The sequence below is a fragment of the Phyllobates terribilis genome, unplaced genomic scaffold (assembly GCF_046119375.1).
Source record: "Phyllobates terribilis strain yellow unplaced genomic scaffold, ASM4611937v1 Scaffold_1__5_contigs__length_1240528914, whole genome shotgun sequence".
Lineage (NCBI taxonomy): Eukaryota > Metazoa > Chordata > Amphibia > Anura > Dendrobatidae > Phyllobates > Phyllobates terribilis.
Genome location: NW_027362761.1, coordinates 256,293,261 through 256,319,870, shown reverse-complemented (window position 1 = coordinate 256,319,870; position 26,610 = coordinate 256,293,261). Strand labels below are relative to the sequence as shown.

Sequence of the window (26,610 nt, the reverse complement as noted above, 5' to 3'; positions counted from 1 at the left end):
CTATGAACTCTCCGGGGGCGCCAGTGTTGTCCCAGAGTGCCTGGGGAGGTGGTAAGAGCTGTTGTGAACAGAGTCCTAAGACTATTATTGATTTTTCTTGTAAAAATTCCCCTGCCGGTGTGGTTGTTAAAAAGGGGACGGAGTCTAAAAAAGGGTCGGTTGTTCAAAACAGCGTGGAGGATAGAAAATCAAAAAAAATTACTGGTGGTGGGTTGGTACCTCCTAAAAATGACAATGTGATCATTGATAACGGGGTAGCTCCAGTAGAAGGGGGTGACGTCAAAGTGGGAGGTGACCTGTTAGTCCACAACACCATGGGGAGTGACACAGACCCTGTAGCTGACGGTGACACTACGAAAGTAGAAGGAGAGGTCAATCAGGAGGGGCTAGACGAGGTGAGAAAGTCCCCATCTCGTAGACGGCGCAAGGGCCACAAAAAGGTTGCTCCTGTAGACTTGGCTGAAAATGAAAATAAATAAAGAGAATGTAGTACTGTGTGCCTTTGCTTCAAGTGTGGATCCTCCATTAAAGGTAGAAGAGGAGGTGACGTTGCCAGTAGCAACCTCCGGTAAGGTACCGAGTCAGAAGGATCTGACAGCCCTGAAAGAGGAGGCGGCCAGTCGTGACCAAGAGCTGGAGCCTATCGGCCAGCAGGGTCAGAGTGACGTGCAGCAATTATGTGAAAACCTGGGGAACGTGTCCTCAGACCAGTTGATCCTGGAGTCTGAACAGCAGAAAATACACCAGCTTATGAGGAACTGGCAGCAAGACCTGGAGCAAAGCCACGCGGAAATTAACCAGTGGAAGGAAATGTTCTACGGAATTAAGGAGGACCGCCGCAAAATCAAGGAGGAGGTTTTTCAATTAGAGATTGACAAAGCGGTGTGTGAAGATGAGTTTTGCGAGGTGAAAGATCGCTTCTCCCTGGTACAGTTAGAGCTGTCTGCCCTCAAAGAGGCGCTGCAGGATGAAGTTGCTGGGCGTGAACAAAACCTAGAAAGACTGCGCAAACAGTTCCACCAGAAACTGTGTGACTCCAAGAAGGAGTGCGATGAAAACTTCGGTAAGGAACTGCAACAACGTAGGAGAGATTATGAGGATCTCCTCAAGGTTAAAGTAAAACTAGAGGAGGATAAGGCGGGTGCAGAGCATGTGCGCCAAGTGGTTGAGACCACCCTGCAGGACACCCGTGATGAAAATGGTGATCTCCGCAGGAAGACCCTAGGTCTAGAAGCTCAGGTGAAGGAGCTACAGATGTTCTGTGATACTCTCCAGAGGGCGGTGACGTGCCTTGGGGAAACAGTCAGCAAGATGGAAGCTGAGCGGAAAAAGATGGATGAGTCTATCGTAGAAGCCACAGACCAGGGCCAGGAGTTGGCCGCTGGTGATGGGAGGTATGAAGCAGATACCTCTTCGAGTGATGTGAGCTCGGATGATTCGGTGGATGTAGGAGCCGAGATCAAGGAGCTTAAGGAGTCGCTACAAACCCATTGGAAGCAGGAAGAGCTTCAGAGACTGGCTGCTGAGAGGCGAGTGGCGGAGCTAGAGGAAGAAGTTTCCGGGCTCAAAAGTCGCCTGACAAAGTATCACTCAGTGAACGAGGCCTTCTTGGAGAAGGAAAAGGGCGAACACGTTGCACTCACTCCCTTATACCAAGAGAGGGTCGACCTGAGGAGAGCTAAGAGAGTGTTAACCACAGATAAATATGAGATGGAAGTGGTCAAGACGGAAATTCGTGAAGTTGTAGCTGTGAGTCAGCTCAGGGAAAGCATACAGGGTGAAGAAGCTGGAAGTCAGTTGTCCCTGAAACCTGAGCTGGTTGATCGTCTGGAAACCACTGGTGAGACAGAAACGTCTCGGTACAAGTGCCTCGTAGATATACCCGAGGATTTGAGGGAAGAATGCACCAGTGAGTCCGTGCATGAGGAGTTTAAGAAAGCCGTGGGAGCCTGTAAGGTGTACTTGACCTCAGAAGCTAAACAGCTGGTGGTCCTGTCCACGACCGAAGTCACAGTGAAGAGGGTGGCTATCCTAAGTGACATGCACTGGCGATGTATTCGCACGAAGCGGTTTCTCCGGTTGAAGACGGAACAAGCCGTTAGACAACTGGAGTTGATGAGGAAAGCTCACAGTATGCGTGAAGAGGTCATCTGGGTGCCTCATGTTCTGGTGAGGAAGCTCGTTGGGAGAAATGGTCGAGCCATGCAGATGATGGTCAAGAAGTCTGGTGTGGTGAAAGTAAGCAGTCCACGTGATCGTCAGGACTGGATACCAGATGAAGATGGCATGGTATCATTCTCCGCTGTAGGAACAGAAGAAAGCCTGGGATATATGCGCATGCTGTTGGAGTACCGAGTGACCTACCTGCAAGAGGTAGAACAGTTGAATCTCGCTAGACTGCGAGTGGATAGACAGCATCATCTGAGTAGCAGAAGATGGCAGCCGTCTAGAAATTATGAGACCAGACAGAGAAAGGGCCCCCTAAATAACAGAACAGCTATAGCTGGAGTTAGGGACCTTTCAAGATGTCCTGAGAGTAGTGGGCGTGGGTTTAGAGGTAGTGAGACCTCCAGTAACTCAGGTTTGAGCAGCCCATACAAACGACCCAATAGAGGACGGGACATTACGGAGTCGAACCGGACCTTAGATACCAGGGCATGTGAGTCACACCGCTGTATGACTGACCGCTGGGAACGGGGGAGGTCTGACAAGATTATGACTGACCGCTGGGAGCGGGGGAGACCTGACAAGGTTACAACTGACCGCTGGGAGCGGGGGAGCTCTGACAAGGTTACGACCCGGAAAGGTGACCTGACGAAGTCAGTGACAGTGACAAATGGTAGGTCCCTAAGGAATGGGCTAATGACGTTGACTAATGTTCCAGGGGCTGAACAGCGCAATTGTAAAGTACATGGTCTCTATGTGAGCTGGGGGTTATAGTGATTGTGTATATTATGTGTTCAACCCCACAAGTTTGAACAGAGGGGGGGGATATGTAATGCAGTGACTTGCTGGCATTACGGTAATGGTCCAGGATGTGTTTTACCTGACCATGTACCTTCCCCCTCAGGTGACTGGTCACATGACTGTGACATAGCACAGGTCCTGCGCGCACAGAATGTCTGTCTGATCACATGACTGTGACATCAGCAAGGTCCTGTCAGTGTGTGTGGGTGTGTGCACGGGATGCATATATAAACCCTGCTTGATGGGAGACAGGTGTGTTCTGTGAGAGAGGCGTAAGGCCTGTTCCCGTGTGTGTGGGACACCGACCGTGTGAAGCCTAGTGAGGTCGAGTGAAGCCTAGTGAGGCCGAGTGAAGCCTGGCAACCTGAAAGGTCGAGACTGGATCCTGTTAGTGGATGCTAGTGGCCTTGGAAGGCAAGGGCTTGATGAAGAGTCCTGAAAGGCAAAGCCTGGATCCTGTGTGGATGTCAGTGGCCTTTGAGGGAACGACGGCTGGAGACCATCACCTGGGAAGCCGCAAAGCCACAGTGGTGGCAAGCCTAATGGACTGCAGCAGCTAAAACCCGGCAAAGGTAATACACTTTGTTATATGGACACTTGTATGGACATTGCTAAAGTATTACCTTGCTGAAGGCTGTAACCTGGGCCAAGTGGGCCGGTCTGCCACTTGGGCTCGTGGACATTATATGTGTGAACTGTGGTTTATGAAGTGCAATAAACTGCAGCATTGTGAAATACTGGAAAGACATTGCTGGTGTGCTTTGATTTACCCGGTGCAGCGAGTATCCCCCACTATGATGACTAGTGCTGCCTTACACTAGGTACATTAGGCTTATCCATTTCTACAAAACCCCAAAGGCAGTCAACTCCAGCAGCGTGAGCCAAGTGACTTTCTGAATTAGGCAAGTAAGTAATAGGCCTCTATTTACTCATTGCTTCAAGTTCTCCTGCTAAATAATATAGAAAAAATTCTGGCAGTGCTGCTCCTCCCATTTGTTTAGATACATGTAGAGTGGATAGTTTAAGCTTAGTTCTAGCACTTCCCCATATAAAAGGAAGAGACCAGTGAGTTATGGGTTGAAAAAAAGGATTTAGGAATTTGTACTGCACTGTGTTGAAGAAAATATCAAAGCTTTGGAAGTTGAATCATCTTGACGACCAGATACAGATAGTGGTAATTTACACCATAGGGCAAATTTAAGTTTAATGTATTCTAGTAATGGAAAAATATTTAATTGTAGGTCATATTTACTGTGTTTGGATATATTGATTCCCAAGTACTCAAAGTTAGATGCAATGGATAGTGGGGATAATATTTCCAGGTGATCTGTCGGCCCATGAGAAAGAGGCATCAGTGCAGACTTTTCCCAGTTTATATATAGTTCTGTGTATTTACAGAAGATATCTATAGTCACAATCAATTTAGGTAATGTTTCTTCTACTTTATCCATGAAAATCACCATGTCATCGGCACAGCTGATAGTCCTACTGAATAGACTGCTAGAATTTGTATTATGGCAAGAAAAAAGCAGCTAAGTAAAGAAAAACGAGTGGCCATCATTACTTTAAGAAATGAAGGTCAGTCAGTACGAAAAATTGGGCAAACTTTGAAAGTGTCCCCAAGTGCAGTTGCAAAAACCATCAAGCGCTACAAAGAAACTGGCTCACATGAGGACCGCCCTAGGAAAGGAAGACCAAGAGTCACCTTTGCTTCTGAGGATAAGTTTATCCGAGTCACCAGCCTCAGAAATCGCAGGTTAACAGCAGCTCAGATTAGAGACCAGGTCAATGCCCCACAGAGTTCTAGCAGAAGACACATCTCTACAGGCCTTCATGGTAAAATAGCTGCTAGGAAACCACTGCTAAGGACAGGCAACAAGCAGAAGAGACTTGTTTGGGCTAAAGAATACAAGGAATGGACATTAGACCAGTGGAAATCTGTGCTTTCGCCTGATGAGTCCAAATTTGAGATCTTTGGTTCCAACCACCGTGTCTTTGTGCGACGCAGAAAAGGTCAACGGATGGACTCTACATGCCTGGTTCCCACCGTGAAGCATGGAGGAGGAGGTGTGATGGTGTGGGGGAGCTTTGCTGGTGACACTGTTGGGGATTTATTCAAAATTGAAGGCATACTGAACCAGCATGGCTACCACAGCATCTTGCAGCGACATGCTATTCCATCCAGTTTGCGTTTAGTTGGACCATCATTTATTTTTCAACAGGACAATGACCCCAAACACACCTCCAGGCAGAGGAGTGATGGGGTGCTACGCCAGATGACCTGGCCTCCACAGTCACTAGACCTGAACCCAATCGAGATGGTTTGGGGTGAGCTGGACCGCAGAGTGAAGGCAAAAGGGCCAACAAGTGCTAAGCATCTCTGGGAACTCCTTCAAGATTGTTGGAAGACCATTTCCAGTGACTACCTCTTGAAGCTCATCAAGAAAATGCCAAGAGTGTGCAAAGCAGTCATCAAAGCAAAAGGTGGCTACTTTGAAGATTCTAGAATATAAGATATATTATAAGACATATTTTCAATTGTTTCACACTTTTTTGTTAAGTATATAATTCCACGTGTGTTAATTCATAGTTTTGATGCCTTCAGTGTGAATGTACAATTTTCATAGTCATGAAAATACAGAAAAACCTTTAAATGAGAAGGTGTGTCCAAACTTTTGGTCTGTACTTTATCTGTTGAATACTGCATCCATAGCAGCTTGCTATGTCACTTATTGCTGTAGCTCCTGATAAGACTGTGAGGTACTTGGCACTAACGTATTTTAGTAGTTAATGGAGGTCTGTGGGACTCATATTTCAGAGCTCACACCTCAGCTCTCTCCCAGCCTTACTTTTCTGAGGGTCTGGGTGCTGTCTAACTGACCGTTAAGAGAGTGAATTCCTCTGTGTTGCACTTCTGAAGATGGCCGCCGTCTCCTGCAGAGTTTACCTCTCACTGGGCACTTGTGAATCCAGCCCAACTGGAATTGCTCTACTGCACTCCCTCTGCAGCCTGGTGTCTCCCCCAACTCAGGGAGCTGAAATACGGGAGGGTTAAGTCCCTGCTGTCTGATATATTTGACAGATGGAGGTCAGGAGGTCCGGGAGCTCAGTCCATGTGCGTCTTCTCGGCTCCACTACATCACCACGCCCCCATGAATCCCTCTTTTGGTTGAAGAATTTTTCTGAGATCAAATCGCTTTATTTCCTTAGTGCAGTGATTGAGTGTTAATCTTTAATACTTATGATTGATAATTTGTGACCTGAGCTAGCAAGCAGTCCCGTTTATAGTTTAGTTGACTTTGATGTCTGCAGTCTGACCCTTGAATGGTGGTTTTGACTAGTATAGTCTTGGCTACTATTACTGTTATGACCTTTCCATTGTGTTTTTTATAAGGGACCGATAAAGGTTAAGTTTAATATTTTTGCTGGATCTACATTATTTTTTTTGTCTCCTTATTGGACTTGAACATGTTCTATATGCCTCAATACTGTAGTACTTCATGGAATAGTGAAAATTACATCTGTTTGTTAAGCTCATCCAAATGTTAGTCTTCACAGGAGGACAAAGATGTCAGCAACTGGGCTCATCAGCAGGCCCCCTGTTGACTTGACAACTGTAACCCCGAAACGTAAATAGAAAGATTTCTAATTCTCTATCCCCCCAGCATAGGCTGAATGTGGATCAAGGAGGATCTTAACAATGTAGATTCCGCTGAAACCATGACATGGGTGGGGGAGGGCCTAATGCTAAGCAGCACTGCCCCCCATCAACTCATGGGCCTTAACTGCCATTTGATCTGCTGCTATGAACGGTATGATCCTGTTGCCAATTTTTAATTGCAGGGAGGATAAAGAGAGCTATGTGAGCAACTTGGACAATGAAATGCCACTTTGCGATCGGAGCTAGCTCTCGTCACTGTACAGGCATCTGCTGGCTGTGTAACAGAGCCGACATCTGCTGCGTATCAGGCAGAGTGTTAGGCCGGTACGCAGGAGAAGGGTGTTCTCGCGGCGTCCGGCCAGGCCCTTTCCTGCTGGTCAGTAATTGTCAGCATTTAGGTTCCGTTGTAGGGATTCTAAGTGTGGTTTCTGCATTTCTGCTCATGTGCCGCTAAGCCACTCCCTCTTGCAGTCATGTGCTGCCAAGCCACGCCCCTTGCAGTCATGTGCCGCTAAGCCACACCCCCTGCTGTCTGGCACAGCGTGGTTGGTTGTCTTGGGGGGCTGGGGGTGTCTCTAGTGTATTTAAGGGCTCCGTGGGCTCCGCCCCGGTGCCTAGTCTATCTCTTTCTAACCTGGGGTGAGGTCTCTGGCAGTAAATGAAGTGTGTGAGAGTCGTTGTCAAGGGTTCCTGCTGTGTGCTCCCTAGTCATCCTAGCCATCAATTAGGGCTAGGGGAATGGTGTGAGCAGCACGCTCTACCGTGTCTGTTCACCGGTTGGTGTCCACGCCACGGAGGCGTCCTCGCTACCGATCCAGCATTCCAGGGTCCGCCATTGTATGTGTGGTCACACTGCCGCTTTTACACCCATGTGTTGGGTGCTGCAGAGATTCTCCTCTTTAGGAACTTAGGTTCCTGGCCTTTCCTGGCCTGCAACTATCTACAGCTCTATACGCCGCCATCTAGTGCTCAGGCGTTTCATGCTGCCAAATCCTTCCTGCCCTGCACAGCAGAGTCTTGCAGTGCTGAAGTTTATTAGTTTCGTTTCTGGAGTGTTGGTAACTCCCAGCATTGTACCTTGTTTAGTTACTACTTGTGTGTGCACTTAACACACTAGTTCATTTCTTTCTCTGTGTTTAGCTGAACATTCCTCTGGGACTCAGCTGCTGCAGCTCCTCTGCAGTCCGGTGGATCCCGACGTGTCCTTTAAGCTTTATTTTATTTTATTAAAGGACACGCCAGCATAACACAGAGTCAGAATCTGAGCCAGATTCATACAAAGTTCAATCAATATGTGAAATGTACTACACATGACAACATTATATTTGATCTCCTCTATGATAATGTTAAGAATGGTTATTCACCATCTGCCCTGCCCCCTTGGGGAAATTCAACCACAATCTTATACTGTTGTCACCAGCTGATCTGAGCTTATCAACCAGCTATTAGCAAACAACCTGCTACAATTAAAAGAAAGCAGAAGTTGGTCTCCTGAGCCAAGAAGGCCTTACAAGAATGCTTTGATCTTACAGACTGGGACTTGTTGTGTGGAACTGGGGGAGAGGATGCCAATGAAGCTGATGTAGATAAGATGGTTGGTAGAATTTCTGATTACATTAACTTTTTTACTGATATGCTGGTGCCTGTAAAGGAGATTAGGTGTTTTGCAAATAACCAGCCCTGGATAACAAAGAATTAAAACACTTACTAGACAGGAAAAAAACTGGCATTTAAAATGAGGAACAAAAAAAAATTAAAATGATATAACGAGACTTGAAGAACAGAATAAAAGATGCTCGGGAGGCTTTCAGAATAAAACTAGAAAATAAATTGTCACATAATAACCACAGGGAGGTGTGGTTGGGAATAAAACTTAAAACTGAGTTTAAGGTGAGATCAGATCAGGAGGATGGGGGACTGGACAGGGCTAATGAAATGAATGAGTTTTTCAACAGATTTAGCAATGTATGCGCAGAACCAACAAGGAGGGGGGGATGGATCTAGGAAACGATAAGCAACATTGATATTGGGGGATGAACAGACTGATTTCAGAATCTAAACATAGGCAAAGCAGGGGGGCCGGGCGGTCTCAGTCCACGTGTCTTCAAGTGTGTGCAAACCAGCTGTGTTCTGTCTTTCAGTACCTGTTTAACTTGAGCCTACCATCACAGAGGGTACCAGTGTTATGGAAGACTTCCTGCCTCGTTCCGGTTCCCAAGATTACTTTCCCAGAATTCCTAAATGACTATCACCCTGTAGCCTTAACATCGCATTGTATGGCTTTCTTAGAAAGATTAGTGCTTGCTTACTTGAGTCTGAGGGTGAGGGCTTTTGCTGACCCCCTACAGTTTGCTTACCAGCATAGATTGGGGATGGATGATGCTGTTATGTCTCTGTTACATACAGTACATTCATTTTTGAACAATGATGGAACCACTGTATGCGCAATGTTCTTTGAATTCTCCAGTGCGTTCAATACCTTACAGCCACTCTTACTATGCAAAAACATGATTGATATGAATGTGAATGAGGGGATGAGAAATTGGATAATGGACTACCTGTCAGACAGGCCACAGTTTATACAGTCATGGCCAAAAGTTTTGAGAATGACACCAAAATTATATTTTCACATGATCTGCTGGCCTCTGGTTTTTATTAGTGTTTGTCTGATGTTTATATCACATACAGTAATATAATTGCAATCATATTATGAGTACCAATAGGTTATATTGACAGTTAGAATGAGTTAATGCAGCAAGTCAATATTTGCAGTGTTGCCCCTTCTTCTTCAAGACCTCTGTAATTCTCCCTGGCATGCTCTCAATCAACTTTTGGACCAAATCCTGACTGATAGCAGTCCATTCTTGCATAATCAATGCTTGTATTTTGCCAGAATTTGTTGGTTTTTGTTTGTCCACCCGTCTCTTGATGATTGACCACAAGTTCTCAATGGGATTAAGATCTGGGGAGTTTCCAGGCCATGGACCCAAAATCTCTATGTTTTGTTCCATGAGCCATTTAGTTATCACCTTTGCTTTATGGCAAGGTGCTCCATCATGCTGGAAAAGGCATTGTTGGGCGCCAAACTGCTCTTGGACGGTTGGGAGAAGTTGCTCTTGGAGGACATTCTGGTACCATTCTTTATTCATGGCTGTGTTTTTAGGCAAGACTGTGAGTGAGCCGATTCCCTTGGCTGAGAAGCAACCCCACACATGAATGGTTTCAGGATGCTTTACAGTTGGCATGAGACAAGACTGGTGGTAGCGCTCACCTCTTCTTCTCCGAATAAGCTGTTTTCCAGATGTCCCAAACAATCGAAAAGGGGATTCATCAGAGAAAATGACTTTGCCCCGGTCCTCAGCAGTCCACTCCCTGTACCTTTTGCAGAATATCAGTCGGTCCCTGATGTTTTTTCTGGAGAGAAGTGGCTTCTTTGCTGCCCTCCTTGAAACCAGACCTTGCTCAAAGAGTCTCCGCCTCACAGTGCGTGCAGAAGCACTCACACCAGCCTGCTGCCATTCCTGAGCAAGCTCGGCACTGCTGGTAGTCCGATCCCGCAGCTGAAACAGTTTTAAGATACGGTCCTGGCGCTTGCTGGTCTTTCTTGGGCGCCCTGGAGCCTTTTTGACAACAATGGAAGCTCTCTCCTTGAAGTTCTTGATGATGTGATAGATTGTTGACTGAGGTGCAATCTTTGTAGCTGCGATACTCTTCCCTGTTAGGCCATTTTTGTGCAGTGCAATGATGGCTGCACGTGTTTCTTTAGAGATAACCATGGTTAACTGAAGAGAAACAATGATACCAAGAACCAGCCTCCTTTTAAAGTGTCCAGTGATGTCATTCTTACTTAATCATGACTGATTGATCGCCAGCCCTGTCCTCATCAACACCCACACCTGTGTTAATGGATCAATCACTAAAACGATGTTAGCTGCTCCTTTTAAGGCAGGACTGCAATGATGTTGAAATGTGTTTTGGGGGTTAAAGTTCATTTTCTGGGCAAATATTGACTTTGCAAGTACAGTAATTGCTGTTAAGCTGATCACTCTTTGACATTCAGGAGTATATGCAAATTGCCATTACAAAAAATGAAGCAGTAAACTTTGGAAAAATTACTATTTGTCTCATTCTCAATACTTTTGGCCATGACTGTACACATGGTAGCGGTTGTGAATGGCAGATTATTGAACAGTGTAGGTGCCCCTCAGGGAATGGTGCCGTCGGCCTTTTTTTTCCCATTGTATACAGCAGATTTTCAGTATAAATCTGATTTTTGCCACCTCCAAAAATTTTCATATGATTCCTTGGTAGTCGCATGCATTAGAGGAGGCCCGGGGTGAGGAGGAATATAGGAGAGTGGTGTCAGATTTGGCAGACTGGTGCCAGGCTCACTATTTACAACTAAACAAAGAAAACAAAGGAGCTGGTGGTGAACTATAGCAGGAGAAAGATGGACTGTTCACCTGCACTATTGCTGGTCAGGAAGTGGAGCAGGTTGAGAGTTACAAATATTTGGGGGGTCCACTTGTACAGCAAACTGGACTGGAGGTGCCATATGGAGAAGGTTTACAAGAAGGGGATGAGCAAACTGTACTTCTTACGGAAACTAAGGTGGTTCAATGTTTGCAGCAAAATGTAAGAAATGTTCTACCAGTCCGTAGTGGCAAGTGCCATCTTTTTCGCAATCATATGCTGGGGAAGTAGTGTGCAGTTGTCTGATGCTAATAATAAGTGATGGGAGAGCATTCTTGGTACTCGTCAGAGCATTGGGGTGCCCGATCGAGTAACGAGCAGTGGCAAGTATTGTATGGTGCTCGCGTGCTCGGGTCCCTTTAATGAGCTCATTTGATTCAATTTAAGAATGATCTGAGACGAGCACCGCACTGAAGCTGGGTATATACATCTATGCCTATCTATTAGAAAGACATAGATGTACAGTGGGTACGGAAAGTATACAGACCCCTTTACATTTTTCACTCTTTGTTTCATTACAGCCATTTGGTAAATTCTAAAAAGTTCATTTTTTTTTCTCATTAAAGTACACTCTGAACCCCATCTTGACTGAAAAAAAACAGAAATGTAGAATTTTTTGCAAAGAAAAACTGAAATATCACATGGTCATAAGTATTCAGACCCTTTGCTCAGTATTGATTAGAAGCACCCATTTGAGCTAGTACAGCCATGAGTTTTCTTGGGAATGATGCAACAAGTTTTTCACACCTGGATTTGGGGATCCTCTGCCATTCTTCCTTGCAGATCCTCTCCAGTTCCGTCAGGTTGGATGGTGAACGTTGTTGGACAGCCATTTTCAGGTCTCTCCAGAGATGCTCAATTGGGTTTAGCTCAAGGCTCTGGCTGGGCCAGTCAAGAATAGTCACAGAGTTGTTCTGAAGCCACTCCTTTGTTATTTTAGCTGTGTGCGTAGGGTCATTGTCTTGTTGGAAGGTGAACCTTAAGCCAAATCTGAGGTCCAGAGCACTCTGAAAAAAGTTTTCATCCAGGATATCTCTGTACTTGGCCGCATTCATGTTTCCTTCAATTGCAACCAGTCGTCCTGTTCCTGCAGCTGAAAAACACCCCATAGCATGATGCTGCCACCACCATGTTTCACTGTTGGGATTGTATTGGGCATTATCACCAAAAAGTTCTATCTTCGTCTCATCAGACCAGAGAATCTTATTTCTCATAGTCTGGTAGTCCTTCATGTGTTTTTGTGCAAACTCTATGCCGGCTTTCATATGTCTTGCACTGAGGAGAGGCTTCCGTCAGGCCACTCTGCCATAAAGGCCCGAATGGTGGAGGGCTGCAATGACAGCTGACTTTGTGGAACTTTCTCCCATCTCCCTACTGCATCTCTGGAGCTCAGCCACAGTGATCTTGGGGTTCTTCTTTACATCTCTCACCAAGGCTCTTCTCCCACGATTGCTCAGTTTGGCTGGACAGCCAGGTCTAGGAAGACTTCTGGTGGTCCCAAACTTCTTCCATTTAAGGATTCTGAAGGCCACTATGCTCTTAGGAACCTTGAGTAATGCAGAAATTCTTTTGTAACCTTGGCCAGATCTGTGCCTTGCCACAATTCTGTCTCTGAGCTCCTTGGGCAGTTCCTTTTAGCTCACGATTCTCATTTGATCTGACATGCACTATGAGCTGTGAGGTCTTATATAGACAGGTGTGTGCCTTTCCAAATCAAGTCCTATCAATTTAAGTAAACACAGCTAGACTCCAATGAAGGAGTAAAACCATCTCAAGGAGGATCACAAGGAAATGGGCAGCATGTGACTTAAATATGAGTGTCTGAGCAAAGGGTCTGAATACTTATGACCATGTGATATTTGTGATATTTCAGTTTTTCTTTTTTAATAAAGAAGGGAAGATACAGGAAATTGTTCGTGCGGACTGCTATGGGAATGTACAACAACTACCGAAGTGTAAAATTCTCCAAGTGACTGGTGTATTATGGTCGTTTTAATTGTATATCGTACTGACTGGTCATGAATAGGAATGTATGAGATTATACCTGCAAAATGCTGCTGTTAAGTTGTAACTCATGTCTGTGTTCTGCTGCTGTGATACACTTTATTGATCCAGAGGGAAATTACAGTATAATATGTGGTTCCATTGTGGCATGTACTAATACGTCCTACATTGGGAAGGGGATTAAAAATCTCCTATTTTGTGTCTACAGCTCCTCCGCAGACCTATGTCTAACGGTAGGTTCACATGAGCCGGGTAGCTTCAGGATGCTATTAATCTGCAGATTAACCCCATATATGCAGGTTAATAGCATTTTTTTACATGAGAATTTTTCTTTGAGTTTCTGTAATTAAAAGTAAAATTAATATTGATATATATTATGTGGTATAATTGAATAAGGCAATGCTGAAGTCTCCATTAGTTAACAACTTATATTTTCCTTATTCTTATTGCTAGCATGACACAAGGTCCTGATGCTCTTACACGGTCAAAAAGGGAAGCAGCATCTCTTAAATCTAGGCATAAAAAAGTGTGGGAAGCCCTTCGAAAGCTAAATGTAAATGTACAGAAGGTAAATATGCCTTGAACACGAATCACATCTATCATGAAAACTGACCCTTTCATTTACATCAAGAATCAACAATTAATATCATAAACCAACATATCACACTAATATATATATATGTATATTGTGTATATATATATATATACAGTACAGACCAAAAGTTTGGACACACCTTCTCATTTAAAGATTTTTCTGTATTTTTATGACTTTGAAAATTGTACATTCACACTGAAGGCATCAAAACTATGAATTAACACGTGGAATTATATAGTTAACAAAAAAGTGTGAAACAACTGAAAATATGTCTTATATTCTAGGTTCTTCAAAGTAGCCACCTTTTGCTTTGATGACTGCTTTGCACACTCTTGGCATTCTCTTGATGAGCTTCAAGAGGTAGTCACCGGAAATGGTTTACACTTCACAGGTGTGCCCTGTCAGGTTTGCTAAGTGGGATTTCTTGCCTTATAAATGGGGTTGGGACCATCAGTTGTGTTGTGCAGAAGTCTGGTGGATACACAGCTGATAGTCCTACTGAATAGACTGTTAGAATTTGTATTCTGGCAAGAAAAAAGCAGCTAAGTAAAGAAAAACGAGTGGCCATCATTACTTTAAGAAATGAAGGTCAATCAGTCCGAAAAATTGGGCAAACTTTGAAAGTGTCCCCAGGTGCAGTTGCAAAAACCATCAAGCGCTGCAAAGAAACTAGCTCACATGAGGACCGCCCCAGGAAAGGAAGACCAAGAGTCACCTCTGCTTCTGAGGATAAGTTTATCCGAGTCACCAGCCTCAGAAATCGCAGGTTAACAGCAGCTCAGATTAGAGACCAGGTCAATGCCACACAGAGTTCTAGCAGCAGACACATCTCTTCAACAACTGTTAAGAGGAGACTTTGTGCAGCAGGCCTTTATGGTAAAATAGCTGCTAGGAAACCACTGCTAAGGACAGGCAACAAGCAGAAAAGACTTGTTTGGGCTAAAGAACACAAGGAATGGACATTAGACCAGTGGAAATCTGTGCTTTGGAATGATGAGTCCAAATTTGAGATCTTTGGTTTCAACCACCGTGTCTTTGTGCGACGCAGAAAATGTGAACGGATGCCAGGTTCCCACCGTAAAGCATGGAGGAGGAGTTGTGATGGTGTGGGGGTGCTTTGCTGGTGACACTGTTGGGAATTTATTCAAAATTGAAGGCATACTGAACCAGCATGGCTACCACAGCATCTTGCAGCGGCATGCTATTCCATCCGGGTTGCGTTTAGTTGGACCATCATTTATTTTTCAACAGGACAATGACCCCAAACACACCTCCAGGCTGTGTAAGGGCTATTTGACCAAGAGGGAGAGTGATGAGGTGCTATGACAGATGACCTGGCCTCCACAGTCACCAGACCTGAACCCAATCGAGATGGTTTGGGGTGAGCTGGACCGCAGAGTGCACACAAAAGGGCCAACAAGTGCTAAGCATCTCTGGGAACTCCTTCAAGAATGTTGGAAGACCATTTCCGGTGACTACGTCTTGAAGCTCATCAAGAGAATGCCAAGAGTGTTCAAAGCAGTCATCAAAGCAAAAGGTGGCTACTTTGAAGAACCTAGAATATAAGACATATTTTCAGTTGTTTCACACTTTTTTGTTAAGTATATAATTCCACATGTGTTAATTCGTAGTTTTGATGCCTTCAGTGTGAATGTACAATTTTCATAGTCATGAAAATACAGAAAAACTTTAAATGAGAAGGTGTGTCCAAACTTTTGGTCTGTACTGTATGTATATATATATATATATATATATATATATATATATATATATGTATACTACACACAGCACAGTATTTGTATTAGAAAAAAAAATCCCGTTTTTGTGACACTTGTTTAAAAAAAAACTGTTTTTGACTTAGAATGAAGAGCCTCCTGTAATTGCCATTTTGGGATCTGGTGGTGGACTTCGTGCCATGGTTGCATTTCTTGGTGTTCTTGCTGAATTAGCCAAAGAAGATGTTCTAGATACTATAACATACATTTGCGGCACGTCTGGATCGACCTGGTAAATACGTGTTCCATTGAACTGATACTACTTTTTTTTTTTTCACACAAAAAGTTAGTGTTCTTTTACACACTTTTATCTGTGTATTGACATGCATTTTTCATGGTGTTTTAATATGCTTTGTTTGTTGTTTAGAGTCAATTTGTGCATGCAATTTTTCCCCTAATTTTTGTATTCAAATATTTTTTTATTAAATTTTCAAGTAAAAAGAAAAAAAAAAAATATATATATATAGATTTCATACAAACAGTACATATATAGTGAAATAGAGGTATACAAATAAACAAGATGAATACCGTCGTAAACCTGAAATAATTGGGTTGGTGATATGATTCATAGCTTTAGATACGTAAGATATATTTTATAGGTGCATTTTATAGACGGGTAACTTGGTTGATTCGTTCATAACATAAGTTGCCAAGGTATACAAAGATAACTATTTACATATTTGGAAGTACACAGAAATGTTTCAGGAAAACAAGGGGGAAGGGAATATCGGATGGTGATATTAAGACACGATATGCCCGCTATGACTATCCTGTAAATTAGATACAATTAGATGAATGAGGATGATGAGTCAAGTTAGATTGAGAAGACTAATATAGTCTTAAACAGCGCTAAGGTCTCTGCGGTGAATGTTTTGGAATCATAATAGAGTTCCAAACCTCCCATTTTCTGAAGTATTTTTTTAAAAGATTGTTTCTAAGGGCGTATGTATATTTATACGTGTTGTGGCATGCTAATTTTTCTATAGTTTTTTCCACAGTTGGGGGAAGAGGGTCTTTCCAAAGGGCGGCAATATTGCTTTTTGCTATAAGGAGTATATGAGTGATGATAGGTCTGTATCTGCATGGGAGGGTTTCAAGGCCCAAAAGGAGGAGCACCAGTTCTGGTGAAAGATGTATGTTTAAACCTGTGATGTTGTTAATTAAGGATTCAATTCCAGACCAGTATGATTTGAGAGCTTTAGGCTGTGTACCCAAGATGCGTTTTTTAAGCGTTTCCGCAGCGGCAAAAACGCTGCAGAAATGCTTAAAAACCGCATGGTAGAAGGCCTGCCATGTTCCCCAATGATAATCCGCATGTGCTGTGCACATGCTGCGGAAATTTCCGCTGCGGATTATTATTGCGGAAAAAAATGCAGCACTTCCAATTATTTTGCGGAAGTGCGGCATTTTCGCTGCCATTGACTTGCATTAGAACGCATGGATTACGCATCACTACATATGTAGATGCGCATTCCATGCGTTCCAATGTGCGTCTGGTACCCAGGTCTAGAGGAGAGGAGACTCTCCTCCGGACCCGGGTACCATAGAAACTGTGAAAAAAATAATAAAATAAAAAATAAAGATCATATTTACCTTCTGACGGCCCCCGCTGCACTCGTCCTTTCATGCCGACAGCTAGCGATGGACTGAAGGACCTGCACTGACGTCATAATCATGTGACGGGTCACGCGACGCTGACGTTGGCAGGTCCTTCAGTGTACCGCTGCCGGCAGCCAGGACGGAGGGAAGCAAGACTGCGGGGGCCATCAGAAGGTAAGTATATATTTATTTTTTTATTTTTTACCATTCTTTCGGTCACAGTATATAAATCCATGCCGTTTGCATGGATTTATATAGTGTGACCAAGTTGACAAGCACTGCCAAGTGATGCTAAAATCACTTGGAAAGAGCTTGTCAACCCGCATGCGGAAATGCAAGTGAAGAACGCTTCACTTCCGCATGTCCCTGGCAGGAAAATGCATGTACAATCCGCATGCGTTTTTTTCTGCCAGGGAGATGCAAAAACGCTCAGGAAAAAATCCTGAGCATTTCTGCATCGTGGGCACATAGCCTTACAGCTCCAAAAGATGTGAGTGATACTGCCAGTAGCATTACAATTCCTCCAGCAAAGGGGGGAGTTAGTGTTCTGAATTTTATGAAGTTTAAGCGGAGTAAAATACCAGCGTGTGTAGATTTTGTAGTGGGTTTCTACAAAGGATGAGCAGGGAATGTCAGTATAGATAGATTCGAAGACTTTGTGCAGAAGATCTGTCATTATTTCTATACTTAGTTCTTTTTTCCATGCTTCTATATTTGTTGTATGTGAAAAGTGAGTGTCTTGGTTGAAGTTCTGATATATGTGACCAGTTTTCCAGAAAAGGGGAGTTTGTGGGTATTTGAACATCTGAGCTAGATTTTGAGGGAGAAAAAAGTTTAGGTTGTGAGAGTTGAGGATGTTTTGAATCTTCTTCCATGTCTTTTCTTCTAGAATGTTGAGTTTGAATTTATCTCTAAGAGATTGAAAAGGTATGAGTTGTTTCTTGTCATCCATTATATCTGAGATAAATTTAATGCCTAACTTCTTCCATGAATCTAGTTTGATTCTTGAGGATAACAGTTCAAGAATATCTACAACTATCCAGGTTGGAGAAACCATGGGGTAGCTTTTGAGAGATAGTTTTAGTAGTAATCTCCAAGAGAGAATTGCAGATTTAACTGTGATTTCTTCTGGAAGTCTCTTAGTTTTGTCGCATAAGTAGGAGAGGGTGATTAGGCTAAGCCTGCCACTGGGTTTCAAAGGTTCTTCTAGGGCTATCCAGGTCGGCTTTTCTTTTTCTGCCCACCAATTCCGACTAAGTTTGACTAAGGTGGTGTGGTAGTAGGCAGTTAAGTTGGGCAAGGCGAGTCCACCTCTTTTTTGTTCTTTTCTAGGACAGACCTAGCTACCCTAGGTTTCTTTTTAGCCCAGGTAAAGGTGACCAGCTGTGTATGAAATTTTTGTAGCCACTTCTTCGGGATTAATAAACGGATAGATCTAAAGATGTATAGGAGATTTGGTAAAAGGCTCATTTTGTAGGCATTAATTTTGCCAAGCCAGGAGACTTCTAGTTTAGCTATATGCATAATGTCGATCTGTATGGTTTTGTAAATATCATTTAAATTTGTGTCTATGATTGATGTTAATGGTTTGGTGAGTTTTATTCCAAGATAGCTGATATTATTATATTCCCAGGACAGTTCAAACTCCATTTTAAGAGTTTCCAAGATTTGTGGATCAAGGTTTAGGTGGAGGACTTGGGTTTTAGTCAAATTTATTTTGTAACATGAAATTTTGGAGAAGTGTTTAATTGTGTCCAGTAGATTTCTAATTCAGTTAAGTGGGTTTGAAAGAGTTATAAGAATATCATCTGCGAACAATGAAATTTTGTATTGTCTCTGACGTATCTGGATACCACTTATTATGGGATTTGATCGAATTTTCTCAGCCAGAGGTTCTATATAGAGATCGAAAAGGGTGGGAGAAAGGGGACAACCTTGCCTCGTGCCATTGGTAAGTGCAATTCCATCTGACCGAACATTGTTGGTCAGAATTTTTGCTGAGGGGCAAGAATAGAGAGATGTGATAGAATTTAAGATGTTTCCCTCAAATCCAAATTTTTTTAGAGTTTTTCCCCTAATTTTTTAACCCCTTTACCCCCGAAGGTTGTTTGCACTTTAATGACCAGACCAATTTTTACAACTCTGACCAGTGTCACTTTATGAGGTAATAACTCTGGAACCCTTCAACGGATCCCACTGATTCTGAGACAGTTTTTTTCGTGACATATTGTACTTCAGGATAGTGGTAAAATTTATTCGATATCACTTGCGTTTATGTCTTAAAAAATCTGAAATTTGGAGAAAATTTAGCAATTTTCAAACTTTGAATTTTCATGCTCTTTAATCAGAGATATGTCACACAAAATAGTTAATAAATAACATTTCCCACATGTCTACTTTACATCAGCACAATTTTGGAACCAACATATTTTTGTTAGGAAGTTATAAGGGTTAAAAGTTGAGCAATTTCTAATTTTTCCAACAAAAAATTTACAAAATCAGTTTTTTAGGGACCACATCACATTTGAAGTGACTTTGAGGGGTCCATATGACAGGAAATATCCAAAAGTGACACCATTCTAAAATCTGCACACCACAAGGTGTTCAAAACCACATTCAATAAGTTTATTAACTAACTCCTCACGTACTTCACAGCAATTAATCAAATGTGAAAGCAAAAAATGAACATTTAACTTTTTTTCATTAAAATTTTACTTTAGACCCAATTTTTTTTTATTTTCACAAAGGTAACAGGAGAAATTGAACCCTAAAGTTGTTGTCCAATTTCTCCTGAGTACCCTGATACCCCATATGTGGGGGAAAACCATTGTGTCGGCGCATTGCAGGGCTCGGAAGGGAAGGAGCACCGTTTGACTTTTTCAACTCAAAACTCGCTGAAATTGAAAGCGGACGCCATGTTGCATTTGGAGAGCCCCTGATGGGCCTAAACAGTGGAAACCCCCACAATTGACCTCATTTTGGAAACCAGACCGCTTAAAAGGAACTTATCTAGACGTGTGGTGAGCAGCATTGAACCCCCAAGTGTTTCACAAAAGTTTATAACGTAGACATGTGAAAAAAAATCACTTTTTCCACAAAAACGATTTTTTAGCTGCAATTTTTTTATTTTCACAAAGATAACAGGAGAGATTGGACCCCAAAAGTTGCTGTGCAATTTCTCCTGAGTACGTCGATACCCTACATATGGGAGAAAACTCCTGTTTGGACACATATCAGGGCTCGTAAGGGAAGGTGTGACGTTTGGAATGCAGACTTAATGGAATGGTCTGTGGACGTCATGTCGCGTTTGCAGAGCTCCAGATGTGCCTAAACAGTGGAAATGCCCAACAAGTGCCCCCTTTTTAGAACTGGTCTACTGCTTCCTGGTATGTGAATTTTATAATGTAGTGTCATACGTCAGTTGTGTAGTCTTCGTCAGGTTGTCATATGTCAACTGTCTAAGTCAGAAATGAATTTAGTAGTCCATGGATGTGTGGTACAGTCTGAAGCATTCTTTCATACACAGGCCAGGATTGTCAGGACAGGTGTCACATTGATAAATGGTGCCCTTGCGTATCCCCCCTCCTGTATTCCCTCTTTTGTGACTTACCTTTTTTTCCGCTTTGAGGGACCTTCCCCCGGGAAGTGTTGACCTGCTACAATATGAGGCCCTTCAGTTCCGGAAGTACTGGGGCACACTCCTTCACCACTGCAAAATATTAGGACCTTGATCACTACCTCCTGGAATTGAAGGTACAACGTAGAGATTTGGCCTGCACATCATGATAGCAGGACAGCGTTGTGCATTGCCATCTGTAGTATGTGCACATCCAGCTTCTTGTACCACACATTGGTCTTTCTCAAGGCACTGGAAGATTTGATCAGAGAAATCAACTCCCTCCCTCCCCCCATGTTTTGTTGTACCCCAGTACAGTCTGGTTTGGCGACCTGTGAAGAGGTACCTCGCGCAGAGAGGTACATGAACAGTGGGATGCTGGTATAAAAGTTATCCACGTAAAGATGATAACCTTGATCTAGCAGTGGGTGCACCAAATCCCACACAATTTTCCTACTCACTCCCAGGGCAGGGGGCATTCAGGGTGTTCAATTTGGGAGTCCTTCCCTTCATAAATCCTAAACTTGTAAGCGTACCCTGAGGTACCCTCACACAGTTTGTATAGCTTAATTCTGTACCTGGCCCTCTTACTGTGCAGGTACTGTCGAAATTTAAGCCTCCCCTTAAAATGAATTAGGGACTCATCCACGCAGATGTCTTTTTGGGGCACGTACACCTAAGCAAACTTGTTGTTGAAGTGCTCGATGACGGGCCAAACTTTGAAAAGACGATCAAAGTTGGGGTCTTCTCGTGGAGGACACCGTGCATTATTATTATAATGCAAGAATTTGTGGATAGAGATGAGCGAATGTTTCAATGTTCAGTTCGGATTACGATCGTCGAATTTGCAATATTCGCCGATTTATTCGTCAAACATTACCAAACGCCATAGGATTCAATGAGGGGCAAAAACACCTGCCAAAAGCTGGCAAAACACATCAAATTAATGGCAGACACCAGGAAAGTGCCATCAATTGACCCAGAGTACAAGTAGTATAATTATTACTATTATTTATTGTTATAGCGAAATTTACTCCATGGCACTTTACATGTGAAAAGGGGTCACCGACTGGTACAAGAGGAGAGAGGACCCTGCCCACGAGAGTGCACAAAAAATGTACAAGGGATAAGTGAGGATATAGTAGGTCAGGGTACAGCTGGTCGTGCAGCGGCATGCTGGAGCGAGGGTTCCGGTAGATTGTACGCTTGTCACAAGAAGTGGGTCTTGAGCTTCCTTTTCAAGGTTTTCACGGTAGGCGACAGTCTGATGTGTGGGGGTACAGAGTTACACAGTATGGAAGATGAACTGGACAAATCTTGTATGCGATTGTGGCAAGAAGAGATAAGAGTAAAGTAGAGAAGGAGATCTTGGAATGATGGAAGGTTGCGTGCAGGCAAGTACAGGGAGATTAGGTCACACATGTATGGAGGAGGCAGGTTTTCGATGGCTTGGTATGCCAAAGTTAGGATTTTCAACTGGACTCTCTGGGCAACGGGGAGCCAGCGCAGGGATTGACAGAGGGGAGAAGCCGGGGAATAGTGGGGTGACAAGTGGATTAGTCGGCCAGCACCGTTTAGGATAGATTTGAGGGGTGCAAGAGTGGAAGAAGGGAGGCCATAGAGCAAGAGCTTGCAGTAGTCGAGATAGGAGAGCATGAGGGCGTGCACTGGTGTTTTTATAGATTCATGGTTGAGGAATGTGGGGATACAGGAGATATTTTGGAGTTGGAGTCGGCAGCAAATGGAAAGGGCTTGGAGCTGACATTTGAAGGACAGATCAGAGTGGGCAGCCATTGACTTTGATAGATAGGTTAGTTGGGGGGTGAATGAGATGTGGGAAAGATGATGAATTCGGTTTTATCCAAGTTAAGTTTTACAAATCTAGCAGAGAAGAATCCTGAAATAGCAGACACACATTGTGGGATTCTGGTTAGTGAGGAGGTGATATCAGGTCCAGAGAGGTCGATCTGTGTGTCATCAGCATAGAGGTGATACTGTAAACTGTGAGACTCTATGAGCTGTCCCAGGCCGAAGGTGTAGATGGAGAAGAGCAGGGGTCCTAGAACTGAATCTTGGGGGACACCAACACATAGGGGGTGAGATGAGGAGGTGGTGTGTGAGTGGTAAACGCTAAATGTCCAGTCGATTAGGTATGAAAAGATCCAAGATAAGGCCAAGTTGGTGATGCCGAGTCAACGGTTCGCTCTGTAGATGACGGCCAGAAAGAACATGTGCTCCAGTAGATGACAAGCGCTGCATCAAGTGGCCTCTGCTCCTCTTCCTCCACCTTAACATCACACACAGTACAGTCCTCAGAGGTGCCACCCCAATTACCCTTGTTTTCCCCCACATCACAACTCTCCAACCTCCCAACTGACTGTGGGGAACCACAGATGGGCGAGTCTGCAGAGCTGTTCACACATTCTGTTCCGGAGCATCAGAGGTCTGATACAAAGCTTCACAGACTCAAGAGGGGAAAAGCATGTGTAGCGATGCCCAAAATTTTTTTCAGTTGATCCGGGACCAGACGAAATAGGGTCACCCTGTATAGTTCCTTGCTTCACCTGCAATGCCTCCTCTTTAGTTGTGAACAGCGAGGGTTTCAGTAGACAGAGAAGCGGGATGGTGACACTAATTATGGTGTCATCGCCGCTCACAATCTTAGTGGAGTCCTCAAACTTTTGGAGGACGGCACAGATGTCAGGCATCCATGCCCACTCAACAGCTCTTATGTACGGAGGCTGACCTGAATTCCAACGGGCGTGTTGAAGCTGGTACTCAACAACTGCCCTCTGCTGCTAACAAATCCTTCCCAACATCTGCAATGTTGATTTCCAACTTGTAGTGAAATCGCACACCAGTCAGTGAGCTGGAAGCTGCAAATGCTGCTGAAGCATTGCCATGGTGGCGAAATCTCTAGCTGACTTTCTGAAATGGATACACGCAGCATACTTTCACAAGCAGTTCTGGCAGATCTGGGTAGGTTTTGAGAAACTGCTGAACCACTAAGTTGAGCACATTTAGTGCTCACTCATCACTAATGTGTACCCCTGTGTGGAGAACAATATCAGCACAAAATAATTAAAAGATGAAATGCAACCTGCTTTATATACCACGGTACTAAGAAAACCAATTTCAATTATATCTTATTTACCGCTATGACAACAATATCTGCACCAAAGAATTAATTCTATTAGAGTAGAACCAGTATCATGGGGACCGACAACTTTTCCACTATAACCAACCCAGCAGATGGAGACCCAACCAGGAGTGTTCACATTTCAAAAAATTAGGGCCTGACACCACCATTTCCGTGGCCAACAGATTGGAGATGGTGGAGTTCAACCTCTTAGCTCTGTCTTGTGTAGGACGAAACAATCTTTTACATGACCGCAACTATGGGACCGAGGGCTGGCTGCTGTGCTGAGAGAGGGCGGAGTATGGTGAACCGGACTAATTGCTGGACCTGAGTGAAATGCAGGCGAAGATGTTACGATGGATTGATAAAGCAGTGGTGTACTCGTTTTCTGAGATTGGTCAAAAACAGCAGGCATGTCCGCCTCCGTTACAGCTGATGGGCTCTCACTGAGCCTGACTGGAGCGAGTAGAGAACCAGAAAGTCTGCAGTGGGAGACCTGCGTGACAATACTTGACACTGTAACAGAGGAGAAGGAAGAAGCAGCAGATGTGGTTGATGGGGTGGCTGATGGTTCTTGAGGTCCGCATTTTATCGCAGTGAGGTTGCCAGAGTAACGCATGTTGATTACGCATGTGAAGGTTCATGCATGTAGTAGTCAAATTATTGCACTTTTTTCCTATACTGAGTTTTTTCTTGCAAAGTTGCCTGATAATGTGAGTTGGCTCATCCTTTGCAGTGTCAAAAAAGGCCCAGGCTAGACAACCCTTGCCGCCTCTGCAAGATGCAGACCCGCGACCGGTGCTGGTCACTGCCACAGTTGTGGCTAAGGATGCAGTGCTTGTTGCGGTTGCTTCACTCCGTATGTGCGCCTTAGAACGTAACATAACCTCGTCATCTTTCTCCTCCTCCTCAGATGAGCTACTCAGCTGCATGCCTCTCTGTTTACATCAAGTGGGATCTACAACCTCATCATCATCCAATGTGTTATCCCATTCCTCGCCATGAAAGTCACCCTCCTCCTCTTCTTGCCCTGACAGCACAGTACAGTCGAGAGTCAGGAAGGTGCTCGGACCCAACCTATTTTTTCCACTGTATGGAGAACAATATTTGCCCCATAAAAATTTTAAGCTGAGATGCAGTCTGCTTTGTATACCATGGTAGAAAGAAAACCAATTTCTTTTTTATCATGTGTTTCCCTATGAGAACAATATCTGCACCAAACAATTAATTTCAATAGAGTATAAGTATTATAATGGGGACCAACACCTTTTCCACTACAGCTAACCAAGCAGATGAAGACATAATCAGGATTCTCCACATTTTCAAAAATTAGTGGCAGACACCAACAAAGTGACATCAATTTCACTACAGTAGAAATAGTAGAATTAGGACCGACACCTCTTCCACTACAGCCATCCCAGGAGATGGAGACCTAACCAGGAGTGTTCACATTTCCCTAAATTAGGGCCTAACACCACCAAGGTGGCATCAATTTCACTAGAGTAGAAGTAGTATAATGGAGACCAAAACCTCTTCCACTACAGCCAACCCAGCAGATGGGGACCCAATCAGGATTCTCTACATTTCCAAAAATTAGTGGCAGACACCAGCTTAGTGGCATCAAGTTCACTAGAGTAGAAGTAATATAATGGAGACCAAAACCTCTGCCACTACAGCCAACCCAGTAGATGGAGACCCAATCAGGATTCTCCACATTTTCCAAAATTAGTGGGTTGACACCAGCCAAGTGGCATCAATTTCACTAGAGTAGAAGTAGTATAATGGGGAACTCTTCCACTACAGCCAACCCAATAGATGGAGACACAATCAGGACTGTTCACATTTAAAAAATTAGGGCCTAAAACCACCATTTCCGTGGCCAACAAATTGGATATGGTCGAGTTCAATCTCTTAGCTTAGTCATGTGTAGGAGGAAACAGTCTTTTACGTGACCACACCTGCGGGACCTAGGGCTGTCTGCAGTGGTGAGAGAGGGTGGAGTACAGTGAACCGGACAAACTGTTGGACCGTGAGTGAGGTGCAGGCGGAGATGTTACAGTGGATTGAGAAACATGTGGTGTGCTCGGTGAAACAAACACAGCAGGCATGTCCACTTCCGTTATAGCTGACGGGCTCTTATTCAGCCTGACTGGAGAGAGTATACAACTGTAGGTTCTGCTGTCAGAGACCTGTGTGACAATACTTGACATGGTAAAAGAGGAGGAAAAGAAGCAGATGTGTTTGATGGGGCGGCTGATGGTTGTTTATTGAAAACCAATTTTGAGTTTATCATGTTTGTGTACTCCTGTGTGGAGAACAATATCTGCACCAAATAATTAATTTCACTAGAATGTAACTATTATAAGGGAGACCAAAACCTCTTCCACTACAGCCAACCCAGCAAATGGGAAACCCAACCAGCAGTGTTCACATTAAAAAAAAGTAGAGCCTGACACCAGCGAAGTGGCATCAATTTCAGTAGATTAGAAGTAGAATAATGGGGACCGACACCTCTTCCACTACAGCCAACCCAGCAGATGGAAACTCAATCAGGAGTGCACCATCCTCTCCAGTCGTTCACCATGTGTCAGACTTGTACTCTGTTGTGCTGGTGGATGAGCTGGTCTAAAAAATGTGTGAAAGAACTCACAGAAATTGCTTCTGCCACTTACACTACTGCTGCTGCTAATATTTTGGCATTGATAAATTGACGTACCAGAGGTTGGAAGTGTAGAGCTGCGATGCACTCTGTGTGCCTCACTGCTGTCTTGGGGAAATCTC

The 26,610-nt window shown here is 43.8% G+C and overlaps 1 protein-coding gene across 3 annotated transcripts in view; it reads left to right on the top strand.

The window, feature by feature from the left end:
• The window catches only part of LOC141256917 (cytosolic phospholipase A2 gamma-like), a 175,285-nt gene that overhangs the window by 19,133 nt on the left and 129,542 nt on the right, over window positions 1–26,610 (top strand). For 2 of the 3 annotated variants that reach the window (XM_073671206.1, XM_073671205.1), the window contains exons 3-4: window positions 13,559–13,673; window positions 15,562–15,707. In XM_073671206.1, coding sequence (XP_073527307.1) covers window positions 13,559–13,673; window positions 15,562–15,707 — 261 coding nt within the window. The remainder of the gene's footprint in view (window positions 1–13,558; window positions 13,674–15,561; window positions 15,708–26,610) is intronic. The other variant, XM_073671207.1, reaches the window with a different exon arrangement.